Below are 19371 nucleotides of genomic sequence, written 5' to 3' on the forward strand. Positions count from 1 at the left end.
GGCCATCCTGGGCAACAAAGCAAGACCTCATCTCTTTTAAAAAGTGAAGTCAATATTGAGTTTCAAACTTGTAGAATTTTATGTAGTTGTGAACCTATATGTGTATATTATCTTAAAATCTTGAAACTTGGAGACTTCTGAGCCTGACACATGTACTTTTTACTTAACAGTGAAGTAAAATGCAACCTAGTACTTTATCGGGGTAGGTAACATTTGTTGGGCACCTGCTTTGTGGTACCTACCATGTTTTTCACATACATTGTCTAGTTTATCCCCCAAAATAACCTAGTAAAGGTGATGTATCTCCTTTTATAGATAGTAAAATTATGCTTCATAATGGTAGATTAACTTGCACAATCCTGTACTGTACTCTTAAGTTGGCAGAGTCTAGATGTAAGCCTAGGTCGGTTTGATTTGGCGTCCATGTACTATGCACTTCTCCATTTTGAGTGACACATTGTGACTATTAATGACTAAAGGAAGAAGTTTCAGAGGCTAAAATGTAATATTCTCAGGCCAGGAAAGAAATTCTCGTGGCTTAAGGACAAAGAAAATGTTGCTTTTATTTCCTAAATCTCTTCTTGTTTAATACTAAATATTTCTTGTGGGGGAAAAAAACAACCAAGAAATCCTAGTGGAAATTAATGGGAAACAGGATTCACTTATAATAATTTTAATATTATAATATCTTAGCTATTAAAGGAATAACCTGAAAAAGACATGAATATTCTCAGTGCTACTGCCATCATAGCCCCAAATTTGTAGTCACTTAGAGAGTTTTTTTTTTTAACTGTGGAAAACCTGTTAAATATGTTAAATATTAATACAGAACCACAAACCGTCTCCTGTATAGTAATTTTGTATGCTGTTACTGCTGCTTTTTTTTTTTTTTTTTTTTTTTTTTCTGTGCCTGTTCTTACCCATGCTTACTATTTTTCTAGTTAACTAGTGGAGCTGTGTGGGTTCAGTTTAATGATGGGTCCCAGTTGGTTGTGCAGGCAGGAGTGTCTTCTATCAGTTATACCTCACCAAATGGTCAAACAACTAGGTAAGTTCTTAAAATACTGGTTGAGATTCAGCCCTTGGCTATAATTTCTCTTTCTCTATGTGTTGAAATAGATGATTTAATAAAGATACTTCTTTCATTTTGACAATGATCGTGTGATTCTTTAAACTGTTAATTATTCTTAGCAGTTCATATAGTCATTAATGCATATTTTATGATTATATTAACCCAGGGCAACTGGTATGAGTAATCCATTCTAAGAGGCTGGGTTCCTTGCAGCCTTACTGTTATAGCATTAACTTGATGGCCCTTTTCAGAAGTAAGGGACTTCTAATTCTAGGTTCAAATAATATACCACACCTGTTTACTTAAAAGAACAGAAAAAAGAAATCTTTATTTTAAGATATAACCTGCTTATTTTTCCCAAATGAAAGACTATATCCCCAATCTAATGTAAAGTGATTAATGTTTGAAAGACTTTTTTGAATGTGTATATTCGTTCTATATGAAAATGTGTGTCAGGCACCAAGCCCAAAATAAGAAATCTGGCAATGCGAAAAAAAAGGAGTTGTTTGCTTTCCTCATTTAAATCAGAACTTACTAAAAATAGGGTACTGACGATGCCAATGCAGACGTGCTCTTTTATGAGAACTGCTTATTGTAATGGAAGTACTTGGGACAAATACCTGTAGATATCTGCCAACTGCATTTTTGTGTTAAATTTAGATAATGCAGTGCCATCACTTAAATAACTATGTTTCAAGTGAGAGACTTTGTCAAAAGCTCTTTGAGGTGCTCCAGAAAGTGGAAGGATGCAGATGCAAAGTGGGTAAAACCGTTGTTCCCAGGATACATGTTGACATTTTATTTGGTATGGTCATTTGGAAATTGTTAACATTTAAATAGAAATATATTCGTAATGTGTTTAGCTTGATATTTTTCTGTATAATTAGGGCTTTTTTTTTTTTTTGATACAGTCTCGTTCTGTTGCCCAGACTGGAGTCAGTGGTGTGACTTGGCTCACTGCAACCTCTGCCTCCTGGGTTCAAGCAATTCTCCTGCCTCAGCCTCCCAAGTAGCTCAGATTACAGGCATACACCACCACGCCCGGCTAATTTTGTATTTTCAGTGAAGACAGGGTTTCCACATTTTGGCCAGGCTGGTCTCAAACTGCTGACCTCGTGATCCTCCCACTTTGGCCTCCCAAAGTGCTGGGATTACAGATGTTAGCCACTATGCCTGTCTGGAGCCTTTTAAATTTAATGAGGAATCCAGATATTTGGCTTGCTTTTGAGATGATGAAGCCAGTTCAAGTTTGTCTAATTTTCCTTCTGTTAATTAAATATATTTAGAAAATGTTCTGTTTTAAAAGAAAAGAAACTGTGTATGCTTCACTTGATTTAGGTATCTAATAAATAATTGTTATAATTTTTCTATGGTGCCTCTTGTTATTGAAGAAGTACTGAAAAATATAATGTGCTTTTTGGGACTCTCAGAAACAAGTAATTCAATTATGATTTTGTCTTTTTTTCTTTTGCTTCACTTAGGTATGGAGAAAATGAAAAATTGCCAGAATACATCAAACAGAAATTACAGTGTCTGTCTTCCATCCTTTTGATGTTTTCTAATCCGACTTCTAATTTTCATTGATTAAAACTCCTTTCAGACATATAAGTTTAATAAATAACTTTTTTGTTGGCTTTCAAGTACAGTGATTTTTTTAATCTAATATAAAGTCTTCAGAAAGCCTTTCTATGAAAGAATTTTAACCTATAATGTAAATGATGTATTCTGAGAGAACAAAGCAGAATGAAACTTGAATCACTTACTAAATATAGTGGGTATAAAATAGAATACCTGACTTTGCTCTTAGACCTTAACTCCCAAACTTACTATGTTCATATATTTGTATTGAACAATCTTTTAAGAGCAAAAATGTAAATGATGTGTGGTTTATTTGTGCTTTTATTGTTTTCCCTGTGTCTCAGACATGTTGAGAATCATGGACAAAACCTGGAATTTTGGAATTTTTGAACATGTAAATAATGTGTATTTATGTTATAAGTAACATATGTAAACATGTATATTTGTTTTATATTTATTTTTGTAGCACCAGTGTGTCTCATGAAACATTTTTGCAAATGCATTTTATAAAAAAAAATAAATATAGTGATAAGTTACATTATCTTTTGATTCATTTAATTAAATACTTATTTTAAAATAACTTACCAGTAAACTCACTTTTTAAATTTTGTTGCCTGTTGAGGAGTCAATTAAATTTTAAATATTAATTTTGGAAATGTTAAATACATTGTTTCTCTATTATCTGAAAATCTTGGTATATTTTAATGAATTTTTTTTAGTTATACGTTAAGTTCTGGGTTACATGTGCAGAGCATGCAGTTTTGTTACATAGGTATACATATACTGTGGTAGTTTGCTGCACACATCAACCCGCCACCTACATTGGGTATTTCTTCTAATGTTATCCCTCTTCTAGCCTCCCATCCCCCTCAGGCCCCAGTGTGTGATGTTCCCCTTCCTAGGTTCATGTGTTTTTGTTTTTTGTTTTGTTTTGTTTGAGACAGAGTCTCACTCTGTTGCCCAGGCTGGAGTGCAATGGCACTATCTCATCTCACTGCAACCTCTGCCTCCCAGGCTTCAAGCGATTCTCCTGCCTCAGCCTCCCAAGTAGCTGGGATTACAGGTGCATGCCACCATGCCCAGCTAATTTTTGTACTTTTTAGTAGAGATGGGGTTTTGCCATGTTGGCCAGGCCGGTCTTGAACTCCTGACCTCAGGTGATCTGCCCACCTTGTCCTCCCAAAGTACTGGGATTACAGGCATGAGCCACCACGCCCAGCCCCATGTGTTCTTATTGTTTAACTCCCACTTATGAATGAGAACATGCAGTGTTTGGTTTTCTAATCTTGTGATAGTTTGCTGAGAATGATGGTTTCTAGCTTCATCCATGTCCCTGCAAAGGACATGAACTCATCCTTTTTTATGGCTGCATAGTATTCCTTGGTATATATGTGCCACATTTTCTTAATCCAGTCTATCACTGATGGGCATTTGGGTTGGTTCCAAGTCTTTGCTATTATGAATAGTGCTGCAATAAATGTACGTGTGCATGTGTCTTTATCATAGAAAGATGTATAATGCTTTGGTTATATGCCCAGTAATGGGATTGCTGGGTCAAATGGTATTTCTAGTTCTAGATCCTTGAGGAATCTCCACACTGTCTTCCACAATGGTTAAACTAATTTATACTCCCACCAACAGTGTAAAAGCGTTCCTATTTTTCCACAACTTCTCCAGCATCTGTTGTTTCTTGACTTTTTAATGATTGCCATTCTAACGGGCATGAGATGGTATCTCATTGTGGTTTTGATTTGTATTTCTCTAATGACCAGTGATGATGAGCATTTTTTCACATGTCTGTTGGCTGCATAAATGTCTTCTTTTGAGAAGTGTCTGTTCATATCCTTTGTCCAGTTTTTGATGAGGTTGTTTATTTTTTTCTTGTACATTTGTTTAAGGTCTTTGTAGATTCTGGATATTAGCCCTTTGTCAGATGGATAGATTGCAAAAGTTTTCTCCATTCTATAGGTTGCCTATTCATTCTGATGATAGTTTCTTTTGCTGTGCAAAAGCTCTTTAGTTTAATTAGATCCCATTTGTCAATTTTGGCATTTGTTGCCATTGCTTTTGGTGTTTTAGACATGAAGTCTTTGCCCATGCCTATGTACTGAATGGTATTGCCCAGGTTTTCTTCTAGGAGTCTTATGGTCCTAGGTCATCATACATTTAAGTCTTTGATCCATCTTGAGTTGATTTTTGTATAAGGTGTAAGGAAGGGATCCAGTTTCAGTTTTTTGCATGTGGCTACCCAGTTTTCCCAACACCATTTATTAAATAGGGAATCTTTCCCCAATGCTTATGTGTATCAGGTTTGTCAAAGATCAGACGGTTGTAGATGTGTGGTGTTACTTCTGAGGCTTCTGTTCTGTTTCATTGGTCTATATATCTGTTTTGGTACCAGTATCATGCTGTTTTCATTACTGTAGTCTTGTGGTAAAATTTGAACTCAAGTAGCATGATGCCCCAGCTTTGTTCTTGCCCAGGATTGTCTTGGCTATACGGGCTCCTTTTTGGTTCCATATGAAGTTTAAAGTAGTTTTTTCCAACTCTGTGAAGAAAGTCAGTGGTAGCTTGATGGGGATAACATTGAATCCATAAGTTACTTTGGACAGTATGGCCATTTTCACAATATTGATTCTTTCTATCCATCAGCATGGAATGTTTTTCCATTTGTTTGTGTCCTCTCTTACTTCCTTGAGCAGTGGCTTATAGTTCTCCTTGAAGAGGTCCTTCACATCCCTTGTAAGTTGTATTCCTAGATATTTTATTCTCTTTGTAGTAATTGTGAATGACAGTTCACTCACGATTTGGCTCTTTTTCTGTTATTGGTGTATAGGAATGCTTGTGACTTTTGCACATTGATTTTGTATTCTGAGACTTTGCTGAAGTTGCTTATCAGCTTGAGATTTGGGACTGAGACAATGGGGTTTTCTAAGTAGACAATCATGTCATCTGCAAACAGAGACAATTTGACCTCCTCTCTTCCTATTTGAATGCCCTTTATTGCTTTCTCTTGCCTGAGTGTCCTGGCCAGAACTTCCAATACTATGTTGAATAGGAGTGGTGAAGAGAGGGCATCCTTGTCTTATGCCAGTTTTCAAAGGGAATGCTTCCAGTTTTTGCCCATTCAATATGATATTGGCTGTGGGTTTGTCATAAATAGTTCTTATTATTTTGAGATACATTCCATCGATGCCTAGTTTATTGAGAGTTTTTAGCATGAAGAGCTGTTGAATTTTGTTGAAAGCCTTTTCTGCATCTATTGAGATAATCATTTGATTTTTGTCATTGGTTGTGTTTATGTGATGGATTACGTTTATTGATTTGTGTATGTTGAACCAGCCTTGCATCCCAGGGATGAAACCCACTTGATCATGGTGGATAAGCTTTTTGATGTGCTGCTGGATTTGGTTTGCCATTATTTTATTGAGGATTTTCACATCGATGTTCATCAAGGATATTGGCCTAAAATTATCTTTTTTTGTCCTCATAAAATGAGTTAGGGAGGATTCCCTCTTTTTCTATTGATGGGAATAGTTTCAGAAGGAATGGTACCAGCTCCTTTCTGTACCTCTGGTAGAATTTGACTGTGAATCTGTCTAATCCTGGACTTTTGTTTGGTTGGTAGGCTATTATTGCCTCAATTTCAGAACCTGTTATTGGTCTATTCAGGGATTCAACTTCTTCCTGGTTTAGTCTTGGGAGGGTATATGTGTCCAGGAATTTATCCATTTCTTCTAGATTTTCTAGTTTATTTGTGTAGAGGTGCTTATAGTATTAGGTATTTTTGTGGGATCGGTGGTGATATCCCCTTTATCATTTTTTATTGTGTCTTGCTAGCAGCCTATTTTGTTAATCTTTAAAAAAAAAAAAAAAACAGCTCCTGGATTCATTGATTTTTTTTTAAGGGTTTTTTTGCATCTCTATCTCCTTCAGTTCTGCTCTGATCTTAGTTATTTCTTGTCTGTCTTCTGTTAGCTTTTGAATTTGTTTGCTCTTGTTTCTCTAGTTCTTTTAATTGTGATGTGAGGGTGTTGATTTTAGATCTCTCCTGCTTTCTCTCTCTTTTTTTTTTTTTTTTTTTGAGACGGAGTCTCACTCTGTCGCCCAGGCTGGAGTGCAGTGGCCGGTTCTCAGCTCACTGCAAGCTCCGCCTCCCGGGTTTACGCCATTCTCCTGCCTCACCCTCCGAGTAGCTGGGACTACAGGCGCCCGCCACCTCGCCCGGCTAGCTTTTTGTATTTTTTAGTAGAGACAGGGTTTCACCATGTTAGCCAGGATGGTCTCGATCTCCTGACCTCGTGATCCGCCTGTCTCGGCCTCCCAAAGTGCTGGGATTACAGGCTTGAGCCACCGCGCCCGGCCCTCTCCTGCTTTCTCTTTGTTTGCTTCTTTTCACTCTTTTTTCTTTAATCTTGTCTTCTCACTTTATTTCCTTAATTTGATGTTCAATCACTGATATCCTTTCTTCCACTTGATCGAACCAGCTATCGAAGCTTGTGTATGCTTTACGAAGTTCTAGTACTGTGGTTTCAGCTCCATCAGGTCATTTAAGCTCTTCTATACACTGGTTATTCTAGTTAGCCATTCGTTATGAATGAAAAAGCCATTCAAGATTTTTAGCTTCTTTGCAATGGGTTAGAACATGTTCTTTTAGCTCGGTGAAGTTTTTATTACTGCCCTTCTGAAGCCTATTTCTGTCAACTTGTCAAACTCATTCTCCATCCAGTTTTGTTCCCTTGCTGGCGAGGAGTTGTGTTCCTTTGGAGGAAAAGAGGCATTCTGGTTTTTGGGATTTTCTGCCTTTCTGCTCTGGTTTCTCCTCATCTTTGTGGTTCTATCTACCTTTGCTCTTTGATGATGGTGACCTACAGATGGAGTTTTGGTGTGGATGTCCTTTTTGTTGACGTTGATACTATTCCTTTCTGTTTGTTAGTTTTCCTTCTAACAGGCCCCTCAGCTGCAGGTCTGTTGGAGTTTGCTGGAGGTCCACTCCATACCCTGTTTGCCAGGATATCACCAGCAGAGGCTGCAGAACAGCAAATAGTGCTGCCTGATCCTTCCTCTGGAAGCTTCGCCCAGAGGGGCACCCCCCTGTATGAGGTGTCTGTCAGCCCCTACTGGGAGGTGTCTCCTAGTCAGGCTACACAGGGATCAGGGACCCACTTGAAGAGGAAGTCTGTCCATTATCAGAGCTCGAACGCCATGCTGGGAGAACCACTGCTGTCTTCAGAGCTGTCAGGCAGGGATGTTTAAGTCTGGAGAAGCTGTCTGCTGCCTTTTGTTCAGATATGCCCTGCCCGCAGAGGTGGAATCTAGAGAGGCAGTAGGCCTTGCTGAGCTGCAGTGGACTCTGTCCAGTTTGAGCTTCCCTGCCACTTAGTTTACACTGTGAGCACAGAATTGCCTACTCAAGCCCCAGCAGTGGTAGACGTTCCTCCCCCCCACCATGCTCCCACGTCCCAGGTCGATCTCAGACTGCTGTGCTAGCAGCAAGCAAGGCTCCATTGGCATGGGATCTGCCAAGCCAAGCATGGGAGTGGATCTCTTGTTCTGCCGGTTGCAAAGACTGTGGGAAACGCGCAGTATTTGGGCAGCAGTGTACCGCTCCTCCAGGTGCAGTCATTCACAGCTTCCCTTTGCTAGGAAAGGGAAATCCCCTGGGCCCTTGTGCTTCCTGGATGAGGCGACACCCTGCCCTGCTTCGGCTCACCCTCCATGGGCTGCACCCAGTATCCAACCAGTCCCAATGAGAAGAACCACGTACCTCAGTTGAAAATGCAGAAATCACCTGACCTCTGCGTTGATCTCTCTGGGAGTTGTAGACCAGAGCTGTTCCTATTCCTTAATGAGTATTTTAACACTGAAGAACTTGATGCAATTAATTGACATGATGAAAAAGAATATGTGATAGTGGGATAGCCATTCCTAATGAAGGAATAAGAATAGAATGAAATGACTTCAATATAATAAAGACTGTTTAACCTAATGTGTCCTGCTGGTTTTTATAATCAGAAATATTAGAGCTATTTCTTTTAAGTAGACAAGTAGACAATGTTATGATTATTCAACATTGTTTTGGAGGTTTTTGCCTCAGACAATAAGGAAGAAAAATAATATATCTGCAACATAAATTGCAGAACTGATATTAAACTACCACTATACCCCTCTCCCAGAGAAAACCAGTAACGGAAAAAAGGGGATTGAAGAAAATTTTCTATTGTCACACAGTAGAAAAATGGACAAGACATATGAATTGATAGTTCACAAAGGAAAGAAGTCCATATCGTCAATAAAAACGAAATATGCTCAACCTCATAAAAGTTGGGGAAATGCAAAGTTAAAGCCAGAGAATAATTTTCCTTTTTCAAAGAATAGGTTTAAGATTAAATAATAGCCCAGTGCAGTGGCTCATGCCTATAATCCCAGCACTTTGGGAGGCTGAGGCAGGCAGGTCACCTGAGGTCAGGAGTTCAATACTAGCCTGGCCAACATGGTGAAACCATGTCTCAACTAAAAATACAAAAATTAGCAAGGCTAGGTGGTGCATGCCTCTAATCCCAGCCACTTGGGAGACTGAGGCACAAGAATCTCTAGAACCTGGGAGGTGGAGGTTTCAGTGAGCTAAGATAGCGCCACTGCACTCCAACCTGGGTGACGGAGCAAGGCTCTGTCTTAAAAAAAAAAAAACTGAAATAATAATGCTCACAATATGTATAAGATATTCTCAGGTGTTGATTAGGGTATAAATGATAACTGTGAAAGTAATATGGCAGTATCTATGAGAATTAACACATTGATAATCCAACTTTGGGGAAAGGAAGGATGTAAGCCCTTAGAGAAAGTATGATCAGTAATAACAGTTTCCCCTTAAAAACTGAAATAAAATTTCGGGCGCGGTGGCTGACACCTATAATCCTAACACTTTGGGAGGCCAAGGTGGGTGGATCACTTGAGGTCAGGAGTTCAAGATTAGCCTGTTAAACGTGATGAGACCCCATCTCTACTAAAAATACAAAAAATGCACTGGGCATGGTGGCACACACCTGTAATTCCAGCTACTCGGGAGGCTGAGGCAGGAGAATTGCTTGAACCTGAAAGACAGAGGTTGCAGTGAGCCAAGATCATGCCACTGCACTCCAGCCTGGGCAATAGAGCAAGACTCTGTCTCAAAAATAAATTAATTAATTAAAAATGGAAATAAAGTAATCCTGAGCGAAATTTTATTTTATTTTATTTTATTTACTTATTTTTTTTAGACGGAGTCTCCTTCTGTCACCCAGGCTGGAGTGCAGTGGCATGATCTCGGCTCACTGCAACCTCTGCCTCTCAGGTTCAAGCGATTCTCCTGCCTCAGCCTCCCAAACAGCAGGACATGCCAGCATGCCCAGCTAATTTTTGTATTTTTAGTAGAAATGGGGTTTCAACATGTTGGCCAGGCTGGTCTTGAACTCCTGACCTCAAGTGATCCACCTGCCTCGGCCTCCCAAAGTGCTGAAATTACAGGCGTGAGCCACCGCACCCGACCTGAGCTAAATTTTAAAGGCCAATGACCCAAAACATACATTTCTGCTTTAACAGAACTTAACTAGTACACTTTTTATTATCTCTTTGTCTTTGACTCTTTATTTTTTACATATTTTTCTTATACATAACATATAGCTAAATTTTATTTTTATTACAATTTAATAACTTCTAATTTTTACATATATTGTTATTTCTGGCTGTCTTGTTGTCATTACAGTTCTATTTGGATTTATGTCTAGTAATTAATTTTGTGCTTTCCATGTACTATATTTTTGATTTGCTTTTTTTTTTTTTTCCAGTTACTTCTTTCAAGTTGAGTTTCCTTTAATCCCCTTTTTTCTCTACTCATTTTCTCTGGGGGAGGGGAATGGTGGTAGTTTAATATTCAATGTTTATATTACTACAACTATGAAAATATTCACAGCTCCACCGGGCGTAGTGGCTCATGCCTGTAATCCCAGCACTTTGGGAGGCCAAGGGAGGCAGATCACCTGAGGTCGGGAGTTTGAGACCAGCCAGACCAACATGGAGAAACCCCATCTCTACTAAAAATACAAAATTAGCCAGGCATGGTGGCGCATGCCTGTAATCCCAGCTACTCTGGAGGCTGAGGCAGGAGAATTGCTTGAACCCAGGAAGTGGAGGTTGCGGTGAGCCAAGATCGTACCATAGTATTCCAGCCTGAACAACAAGAACGAACTCCATTTAAAAAATAAAAATAAAGAAAATACAGCTGAATGATGTACTATACTAGAATTATATTTCTTGAACAATTTTTTTTTCTGGAATTATTTTATTTGCTCTGATACATCAGGTAATCTGTCTGTGCTTTTCTGTTGAACCATTTATCCCCCTTTTGGAGACATCTCTCTGCTTTCCTTTTTGTACCTGGACTGGTTCCATTGTAGTTTTCCAGAGTATTAGTACAGCAGTTTGTTTATCTGTTATACTATTGATGAACATTTGAGTTGTTTCCAGATTTTGGCTGTAAATATATACTTTATGAACATCTTCTGGTGCAGCTACATACAAGTTTCTCTAGGATTTTACTCAAATGAATTTACTAATCTTATGATTTGTGTATGTCAGACTTCAGTAGATAATGCCTAATTTTTTACACTTCCACTTGCAGCATATAAAAGTATATTTTGCTTCATATCCTCACCAGAACTTGCTGTTAGAGTCTCTTAAAATTATTGCCAGTTTGATAGAATAGTGTAAGGCCAGGCACATTGACTGTAATTGTAACATTTTGGGAGGCAGGAAGGTAGCTTGAGGCCAGGTGTTCAAGAACAATGTATCAATGTGGTTTTAACTTGAATTCTCCTCATTACTAAGGAGGTTGAAATGTTAAGTGTTTATTAGATATTTGTCTTGTGATTTGCCTGTTAATGTCTTTTGCCTATTTTTTCCTATTGTGTTGTCTGGCTTTTTCTTAGTGGATTTTAAGAGTTCTCAGTATGGGCCGTGCGTGGTGGCTCACCCCTGTAATCCCAGCACTTTGGGAAGCCGAGGTGAGCGGATCACGAGGTCAGGAGATCGAGACCATCCTGACTAACACGGTGAAACCCCTTTCTACTAAAAATACAAAAAATAAGCCAGGCATAGTGGCGGGCGACTGTAGTCCCAGCAACTCAGGTGGCTGAGGCAAGAGAATGGCATGAACTGGCAGGCAAAGCTTGGAGTGAGCCGAGATCACACCACTGCACTCCAGGCTGGGCGACAGAGCGAGACTCCATCTCAAAAACTAAAAATGTAAAAAAAAAAAAAAAGTTATCAGTATGTGTCCTTTGTTTATTGATATTTGTTGCAAATATATTCTTCCTTTCTATGCTTGTCCTTTTAAAAATATATATATATATATATATTTCTAAAATACTTTATTAACACGCATGTAAGGAAAACATGTTACCAGTGCTAGAAAACATCCTCCTTAAGTTAGTGAGAGGTACCACATTCTCCACAGGCTGGATGGTACCAATGGATTTTGGCAGATTTCACTGGAGGAAGAAAATGCCAGGCTGACAACCTTCATGTTCCTATGGAAGACATTGTTTTGTAAAACTGCCATTTGGGACAATATCCATCTCTGAGATCTTTCAAAGGAAGCTAACAAAGTATCCCAGAGGATAACTGACACGGAGCTAAACATGATATGGGAGTGAAAACAGTTATTATCTGTTTTCCTAGTGAGCATGATACAGGAAAATTAGGGTTTGGGACAAAAATGACATTTCTAAATGATTGGAAGGTAAAAACTAAACAGGCGAGATGAAATGCACAGAAGGCACCAAGTGACACATTCTTCATAGATAAAAACCTCGAACACTTATGAAAATGTTTATCAGTTCTTAAACATACTGCTAGGAGCATAAACATATTGCTCTGTGTATCAGAGGTCACTATTTCAGCATAATTGTTTCATAAATGTAGGACCAGTTCTTGTTTTCCAGTAACAACAACAACAATAATAGGAATAATAGCAGCCAATATTCATTGAACGATTACTACACACCAGGCATTTCTCTGAGAACTCTATAAATTGCCTCTGTGTATAGGCTTGTCCTTTCACTCTCCTAATAGCATCTTTTGATAAACAGAAGTTCTTAACTTTAATATAGTTCAATTATGCAATCTTTCTTTATGGCTAGTGGTTTTTTTTTTTTTTTTTTTTTCTGTTTGTTTCTTTAGTTACATACAAAGTTGCAAAGATATTCTTCTAGATTGCCTTCCAAAACATATGGTTTGTTTTACTTTTTATAAGTGTATAATGTCGAAAGTGTTTCATTATTGTTGTTGTCGTTTTTGTTTTTGTTTTTTTTGAGACAGAGTCTCACTCTGTCGCCCAGGCTGGAGTGCAGTGGTGCGATCGCGGCTCACTGCAAGCTCCGCTTCCCGGGTTCACACCACTCTCCTGCCTCAGCCTCCTGAGTAGCTGGGACTACAGGTGCCCACCACCACGCCCAGCTAATTTTTTTTTTTTTTTTTTTTTTGTACTTTTAGTAGAGACGGGGTTTCACCATGTTAGCCAGGATCGTCTCGATCTCCCGACCTCATGATCCGCCCGCCTTGGCTTCCCAAAGTGCTGGGAATACAGGCGTGAGCCACTGCGCCCGGCCTTGTGGAAAGTTTTATATATGTAAAACAAATATATATTTGGGTATATTTCAGTGTTTCCTATTTCCTACTGTGTTGCCTGGCTTTTTCTTAGTCTATGTATACATACATATATATGTATATGTATAACTTAATAAGATTATGTCCCCATCTGGAATTATTTGTGAACTGGGGAGTAACAGTTGAGGGTGTGGGTACCATTCTAAAAATGGAGGTTGGGAGGCCGACGCAGGTGGATCACCTGAGGTCAGGAATTTGAGACCAGCCTAGCCAACATGATGAAACCCCGTCTCTACTAAAAATACAAAATTAACCGGTATGGTGGCACATGCCTGTGGTCCCAGCGACTCGAGAGGCTGAGACAAGAGAATCACTTGAAACCCGCAGGCAGAGGCTGCAGAGAGCTGAGGTGGTGCCACTGCACTCCAACCCGGGCGAAACAAAGCAAGACTCCGTCTCAAAAATAAATAAATAAATAAAATAAAAATTGAGGGATTGACTGTACATAGTGAATGCTGAATGCAGAGACAACCCACCTCTACTCTTCAACCTCGTCCTGCTTAGCTCCCAGAATATAGGCAGCCACACTTTGTCCCTCTGGTCAGGACACTGGAGACTTAATTAAACAATCTGTCCATTCCAGCAGGAAAGACCTAAGATTACTGAGTCTGGGTTCCCCAACAAACCATGATCCTGCAGGGAAATCTAAAGTGAACCCACCCAATCACCATTTTTTTTTTTTTTTTTTTTTTTTTTTTTTTTTTTTTTTTTTTTTTTTGAGACGGGGTCTTGCTCTGCCACCCAGGCTGGAGTGCAGTGGCGCGATCTCACCTCACTGCAAGCTCCGCCTCCTGGGTTCACGCCATTCTCCTGTCTCAGCCTCCCGAGTAGCTGGGTCTACAGGCGCCCGCCACCACCACGCCCGGCTAATTTTTTGCATTTTTAGTAGAGACGGGGTTTCACCGTGTTAGCCAGGATGGTCTCCATCTCCTGACCTCGTGATCCGCCTGCCTTGGCCTCCCAAAGTGCTGGGATTACAGGCGTGAACCACTATGCCCGGCTCACCCAATTGGCTTTGTAAGTCCTTCACTTAAAAGCTATTTTATTATGGAAAGACTCATACAAATATAAATGGACTAGGATGATGAGCCCCTATGTAACCATCACCCAGCTTCAATAGTTAGCATGTGGTGAATCTTGTATCACTTGTACCTCATTTTACCCTCTCCCAGCTAGATTATTTAGAAGCAAATCCTAGGCATCATATCATCTTATCCATAAATAACCCTTTAGGAATAGCCAGAATATCATTATACCACAAAAGAAAGTTTTCATTACATTATATTCTCAAATATTCAGCCAATGTTCAATTCCTTCTGATACTTTTACAAAAAAAAAAAAGTGTTTGCTTAAATCAGAATCCAAACAAGATCTACATGTTGCATTTCATTGATAAACCTCTTAATCTTTTAACATATTCCCCCACTACCACCAGTTTTTTCTGAAATTCATTTGTTGAAGAAACTGAGGTGTTTCTTCTATAGCACTTCTCACATTCTATTATTGATTTAACTGATTGGATTCCCATGGTGTCCTTTAACATATTCATCTATCTTCTCAATTTTCCAAAAGATCCAGAAACTTCATTAGATTTAGTTTTATTTTGGGGTAGTGGGGGCAAGTGAGACAAGAATAGTTCTTAGCTGGTATTGTTTTTACTGTTAAGAATATATAGGCCGGGCGTGGTGGCTCACGCCTGTAATCCCAGCACTTTGGGAGGCCGAGACGGGTAGATCACGGGGTCAGGAGATCCAGACCATCCTGGTTAACACGGTGAAACCCCGTCTCTACTAAAAATACAAAAAAATTAGTCGGGCCCGTAGTTGTGGGCGCCTGTAGTCCCAGCTACTTGGGAGGCTGAGGCAGGAGAATGGCATGAAGCGGGAGGTGGAGCTTGCAGTGAGCCGAGATGGCACCACTGCACTCCAGCCTGGGTGACAAAGCGAGAATCTGTCTCAAAAAAATAAAAATAAAATAAAAAATTATTGTGAGAAAGCGATACATGTAGAAACTAGGCACAGATGATTTAACATACATATAAGTCTTGGAAAAGAATACCAAAGCAATGAAACAAGAAATTCTGAAAAGTATAATTCGACCTGGCGTGGTGGCTCATACCTGTTATTCCAGTGCTTTGGGAGGCCGAGGTGGGTGGAACACCTGAGGTCAGGAGTTTGACACCTGTCTGGTGAACACCTTGAAATCCGATCTCTACTAAAAATACAAAAGTTAGTCAGATATGATGGCACCCGCCTGTAGTCCCAGCTACTCAGGAGGCTGAGGCAGGAGAATCACATAAGCCCAGGAGGCAGGGGTTGCAGCTGAGATCACACCACTGCACTCCAGCTTGGGTAACAGATAAATGTAGGATAGCCTAAGTGTATAGTCACATTTACTCACCACTCACTCACTGACTCACTGAGCACAAATTCTAGTCCTGCAGGCTCCATTCATGGTAAGTGTACACAAATGTATACAGATGTACCATTTTTTGTCTTTCATACCACATTTTTTTACTGTACCTTTTCTATGTTTAGATATGTATAGATACACAAATACTTACCACTGTGTTACAGTTGCCCACAATCTTCAGTATGGTAACATGCTGTACAGGTTTGTAGCCTACAAGCAATAGGCTATACCATATAGTCTAGGTGTGTAGTAGGTTATACCATCTAGGATTGTGTAAGTACACTCCATGGTGTTTGCACAACAATGAACTCACTTAATGATGCATTTCTCAGAACATATCCCCATCGTCAAGCAATACATGACTGTAATACAGTTTTAGGAAGGAAATGGGCAGATAGTGAAATAAAATTGATAAGTTGATAATTTTTGAAGCTGAGTGATTAGTACAGTGAGATAGATTATACTATCCCATCTACCTCTGTATATATTGGACAATTCCTTAAAAATTAATTTGTAAAACATGCTTTGTAACAAACTTAGGTCATAGAAGAAATATGAACTGAAATCACAGAATTTCTTGAAAAAAATAGTACTGAAAAGATAACGTATCAGAATGGACGCAGCTAAAACAGATTTCAGAGAAAAATAAGTAACATTAAGTATCTATATCAATAAAAATGACGGTAGAAAATAAACCAATTATGTACCCAGCACAAAAAGCTAAAGAAAGATATTTATTATACTCAAAAGGTGGAAGCAACTCAAGAGTCCATCAGTGGATGAATAGATAAACAAAACATGGTACAGTATGTAAATACAATGGAAAATTATTCAGTCTAAAAAAGGAATTAAATATTGATACATGATACAACATGGATGAACCCTGAAGACATTATGCTAAGTGACACAAAAGTATAAGCATTGTATGATTCTACTTACACAAGGTACCCAGAATACGCAAATTCATAGAGACAAAGTAAAACAGAGGTTACCAATGGCTAGACAGAGGAGCAAATGGGAAGTTATTATTTAATGGGTACAGAATTTGGGGTGATGAAAAGTTCTGGAAATGGATAGTGGTTATAAGGCAGGATAGGACAGTCAAGGAAGTGACAATGTCTGTGGGACATGGCAAATGTGGCGACACGATAAGTCTCAGCATTCACATTGCAGTTAACGCTCATTCAAACAAAGCGATCTTCAGTAGGAAATTTTCTGCAACCTCCGACTCCTGGGTTCAAGCGATTCTCCTGCCTCAGCCTCCTGAGTAACTGGGATTATAGGGGCATACCACCACGCCTGGCTAAATTTTTTTTGTGTTTTTCGTAGAGACAGGGTTTCACCATGTTAGTCAGGCTGGTCTCAAACTCCTGATCTCAGGTGATCTGCCCACCTTGGCCTCCCAAAGTGCTAGGATTACAGGCATGAGCCACCACGCCCGGCCCTATTTAAGTTATTTTGATTTTCCCTCATCTTTTATTTTCTTTTGAAGTTATCTGTGATAACTAAATCACTTTTGTGTTCCTTTTAATTTGGTCTTCATGCATAAAATTGTTCTTTAAATTTCTTATTCTTTCCTGAGCTCTCCCAGCAACATTTTCATATCTTCCTATTGTCTCATTTCTGTTTCCTTTTCTTTTTGGTTTTGTTTTGTTTTGTTTTTTGAGAAAATCTTGCCCTATTGCCCAGGCTGGAGTGTGATGGCATGATCTCGGCTCATTGCAACCTCCGCCTCCCAAGTTCAAGTAATTCTCCTGCCTCAGCCTCCCGAGTAGCTGGGATTACAGGTGCACATCACCATACCTGGCTAATTTTTGTATTTTTAGTAGAGACGGGGTTTTGCCATGCTGGCCAGGCTGGTCTCAAACTCCTGACATCAAGTGATTCACCCACCTTGGCCTCCCAAACTGCTGGGATTACAGGCATGAGTTCCATACCTGGCCACATTTCTGGTTTCCAATTATGATTTTCATTTTTTGTCAAGTTTCCATTACCTAATCATTTATTTTAGCTCACTTAAAATGACATTCAGTTCTTATCTTTTAAAAAATTCTTATTTTTCATTTATTTTTAGAGACAAGGTCTTCCTCTGTCACCCAGGCTGTAGTGCGGTGACATAGTCACAGTTCACTACAGCCTTGAACCCCTGGGTTTAAGCAAGTCTCCCACCTCAGCCTCCAGAGTAGTTAAGAATACAGATGTGTGTCCACAATGCCTGGCTAATTTTAAGAAAAAAAAAAAAACTTTTTGTAGAGACGGCATCTTGCCGTGTTGCCCAGGCTCACCAATCTACTCTCCACCTTCATGAGATTCACTTGGGTTTTTTTAGCTGATATTTACATTTCTGTGCTTGGCTTATTTCACCTAATATGATGACCCTCAGTTCCATCCATGTTGCTGCAAATGACAGGATTTCATTCTTTGTTAATGGTTGTATATATACATTTCCTCCCTCCCTCCCTTTTTTCCTTGTGTCTTTCCTTCCTCCCTCCCTCCCTCCCCATATTTATTCTCTCTCTCTCTCTCTCTCTCTCTCTCTCTTTCTTTTTTTTTGACAGGGTCTTGCTCTGTCACCCAGGCTGGAGTGCATTGGCACAATCTCAGCTCACTGTAGCCTCAACCTCCCAGGCTCAAACGATCGTTTACCTCAGCCTCCTGAGTAGGTGGGTCTACAGGCATGTGCCGCCATGCCCATAAGACATCACGTAATTTCTATATAAAAATTTCAGTATGTATCTTTAACCAATAAGAATTTTTTAAAAGCACATTATCACACACCTCTAAATTAATAATTTTTTAGTATCATCTAATATTTAGCCCAGCTTCAAATTTTTCCAATTGCTTCAGAAATATCTTTTTTACATTTGGTTTGTTTGAAATAGAATCCAGGATCATTGTTTGAATCCGGGAGTTGGAGGTTGCACTGAGCTGAGATCACGCCACTGCACTCCAGCCTGGGTGACAGAGCAAGACTCTGTCTCAAAATAAATATATATATATATGTATATTATATATAACCTTCTGGATTATAATTACTTCCTGGAGGTGACATTTAACTTTTTTTTTTTTAATCCTCTATATATTCTAAAACTTGTAGTTTATATGTACAGGCTTGGTTAGATTCTGGTTTGATGTTTTGGGCAGGACACTTTCACAGATGATGCTGTGTACTTCCTGCTCCATCAAATCAAGAGGCACATAATGCTAATCCCACTTTTAACAATGTAAACAGTGATCAGTGGGTCCAAGTGTTGTCAGCCTCAACCATCCTTAGAAAGTTCCTCATTAATCTTTCACCCTCATAGTTTCAGCATCCATTGATGAGTGTTGCTCATTATCTTATTTCACTAGAGGTTGCTAAATAGAGATTTTTCCACTATCCCCTCTGTATTTATTAACTTGGATTCTTCTACAGAAAAGAACTTTCCTTCAATATTTGTTTACCCTGATGTTTGGGTATAGGAGAGGCAGAATAGATGCTTCATTCTTTTTTTTCTGGGTTTTGTTGTTGTTGTTGTTGAGACGGAGTCTCACTTTGTTGCCCAGACTGGAGTGCAGTGGCACGATCTCAACTCACTACAACCTCTGCCTCCCGGGTTCAAGCG

At 39.3% G+C, this 19371-nt stretch overlaps 1 protein-coding gene and 1 long non-coding RNA gene across 2 annotated transcripts in view; one reads left to right on the forward strand and one right to left on the reverse strand.

Moving 5' to 3' along the window:
* Positions 1–3313, forward strand: part of PLK4 (polo like kinase 4) — a 19267-nt gene extending 15954 nt beyond the window's left edge. Inside the window, exons 15-16 of the mRNA XM_010388996.2 lie at positions 942–1048; positions 2554–3313. Of these exons, the coding sequence (XP_010387298.1) occupies positions 942–1048; positions 2554–2656 (210 nt within the window). The 3' untranslated portion in view covers positions 2657–3313. The remainder of the gene's footprint in view (positions 1–941; positions 1049–2553) is intronic.
* LOC115894717 overlaps positions 1–15645 on the reverse strand; it is a 24475-nt gene extending 8830 nt beyond the window's left edge. Inside the window, exons 1-2 of the long non-coding RNA XR_004054853.1 lie at positions 15473–15645; positions 8418–8578 (exon numbers count right to left, since the gene is read on the reverse strand). This is a non-coding gene — a long non-coding RNA (uncharacterized LOC115894717). The remainder of the gene's footprint in view (positions 1–8417; positions 8579–15472) is intronic.
* Positions 15646–19371: the final 3726 nt, after the last annotated feature.

Source organism: Rhinopithecus roxellana, chromosome 2 (assembly GCF_007565055.1).
Source record: "Rhinopithecus roxellana isolate Shanxi Qingling chromosome 2, ASM756505v1, whole genome shotgun sequence".
NCBI classification, from domain to species: domain Eukaryota; kingdom Metazoa; phylum Chordata; class Mammalia; order Primates; family Cercopithecidae; genus Rhinopithecus; species Rhinopithecus roxellana.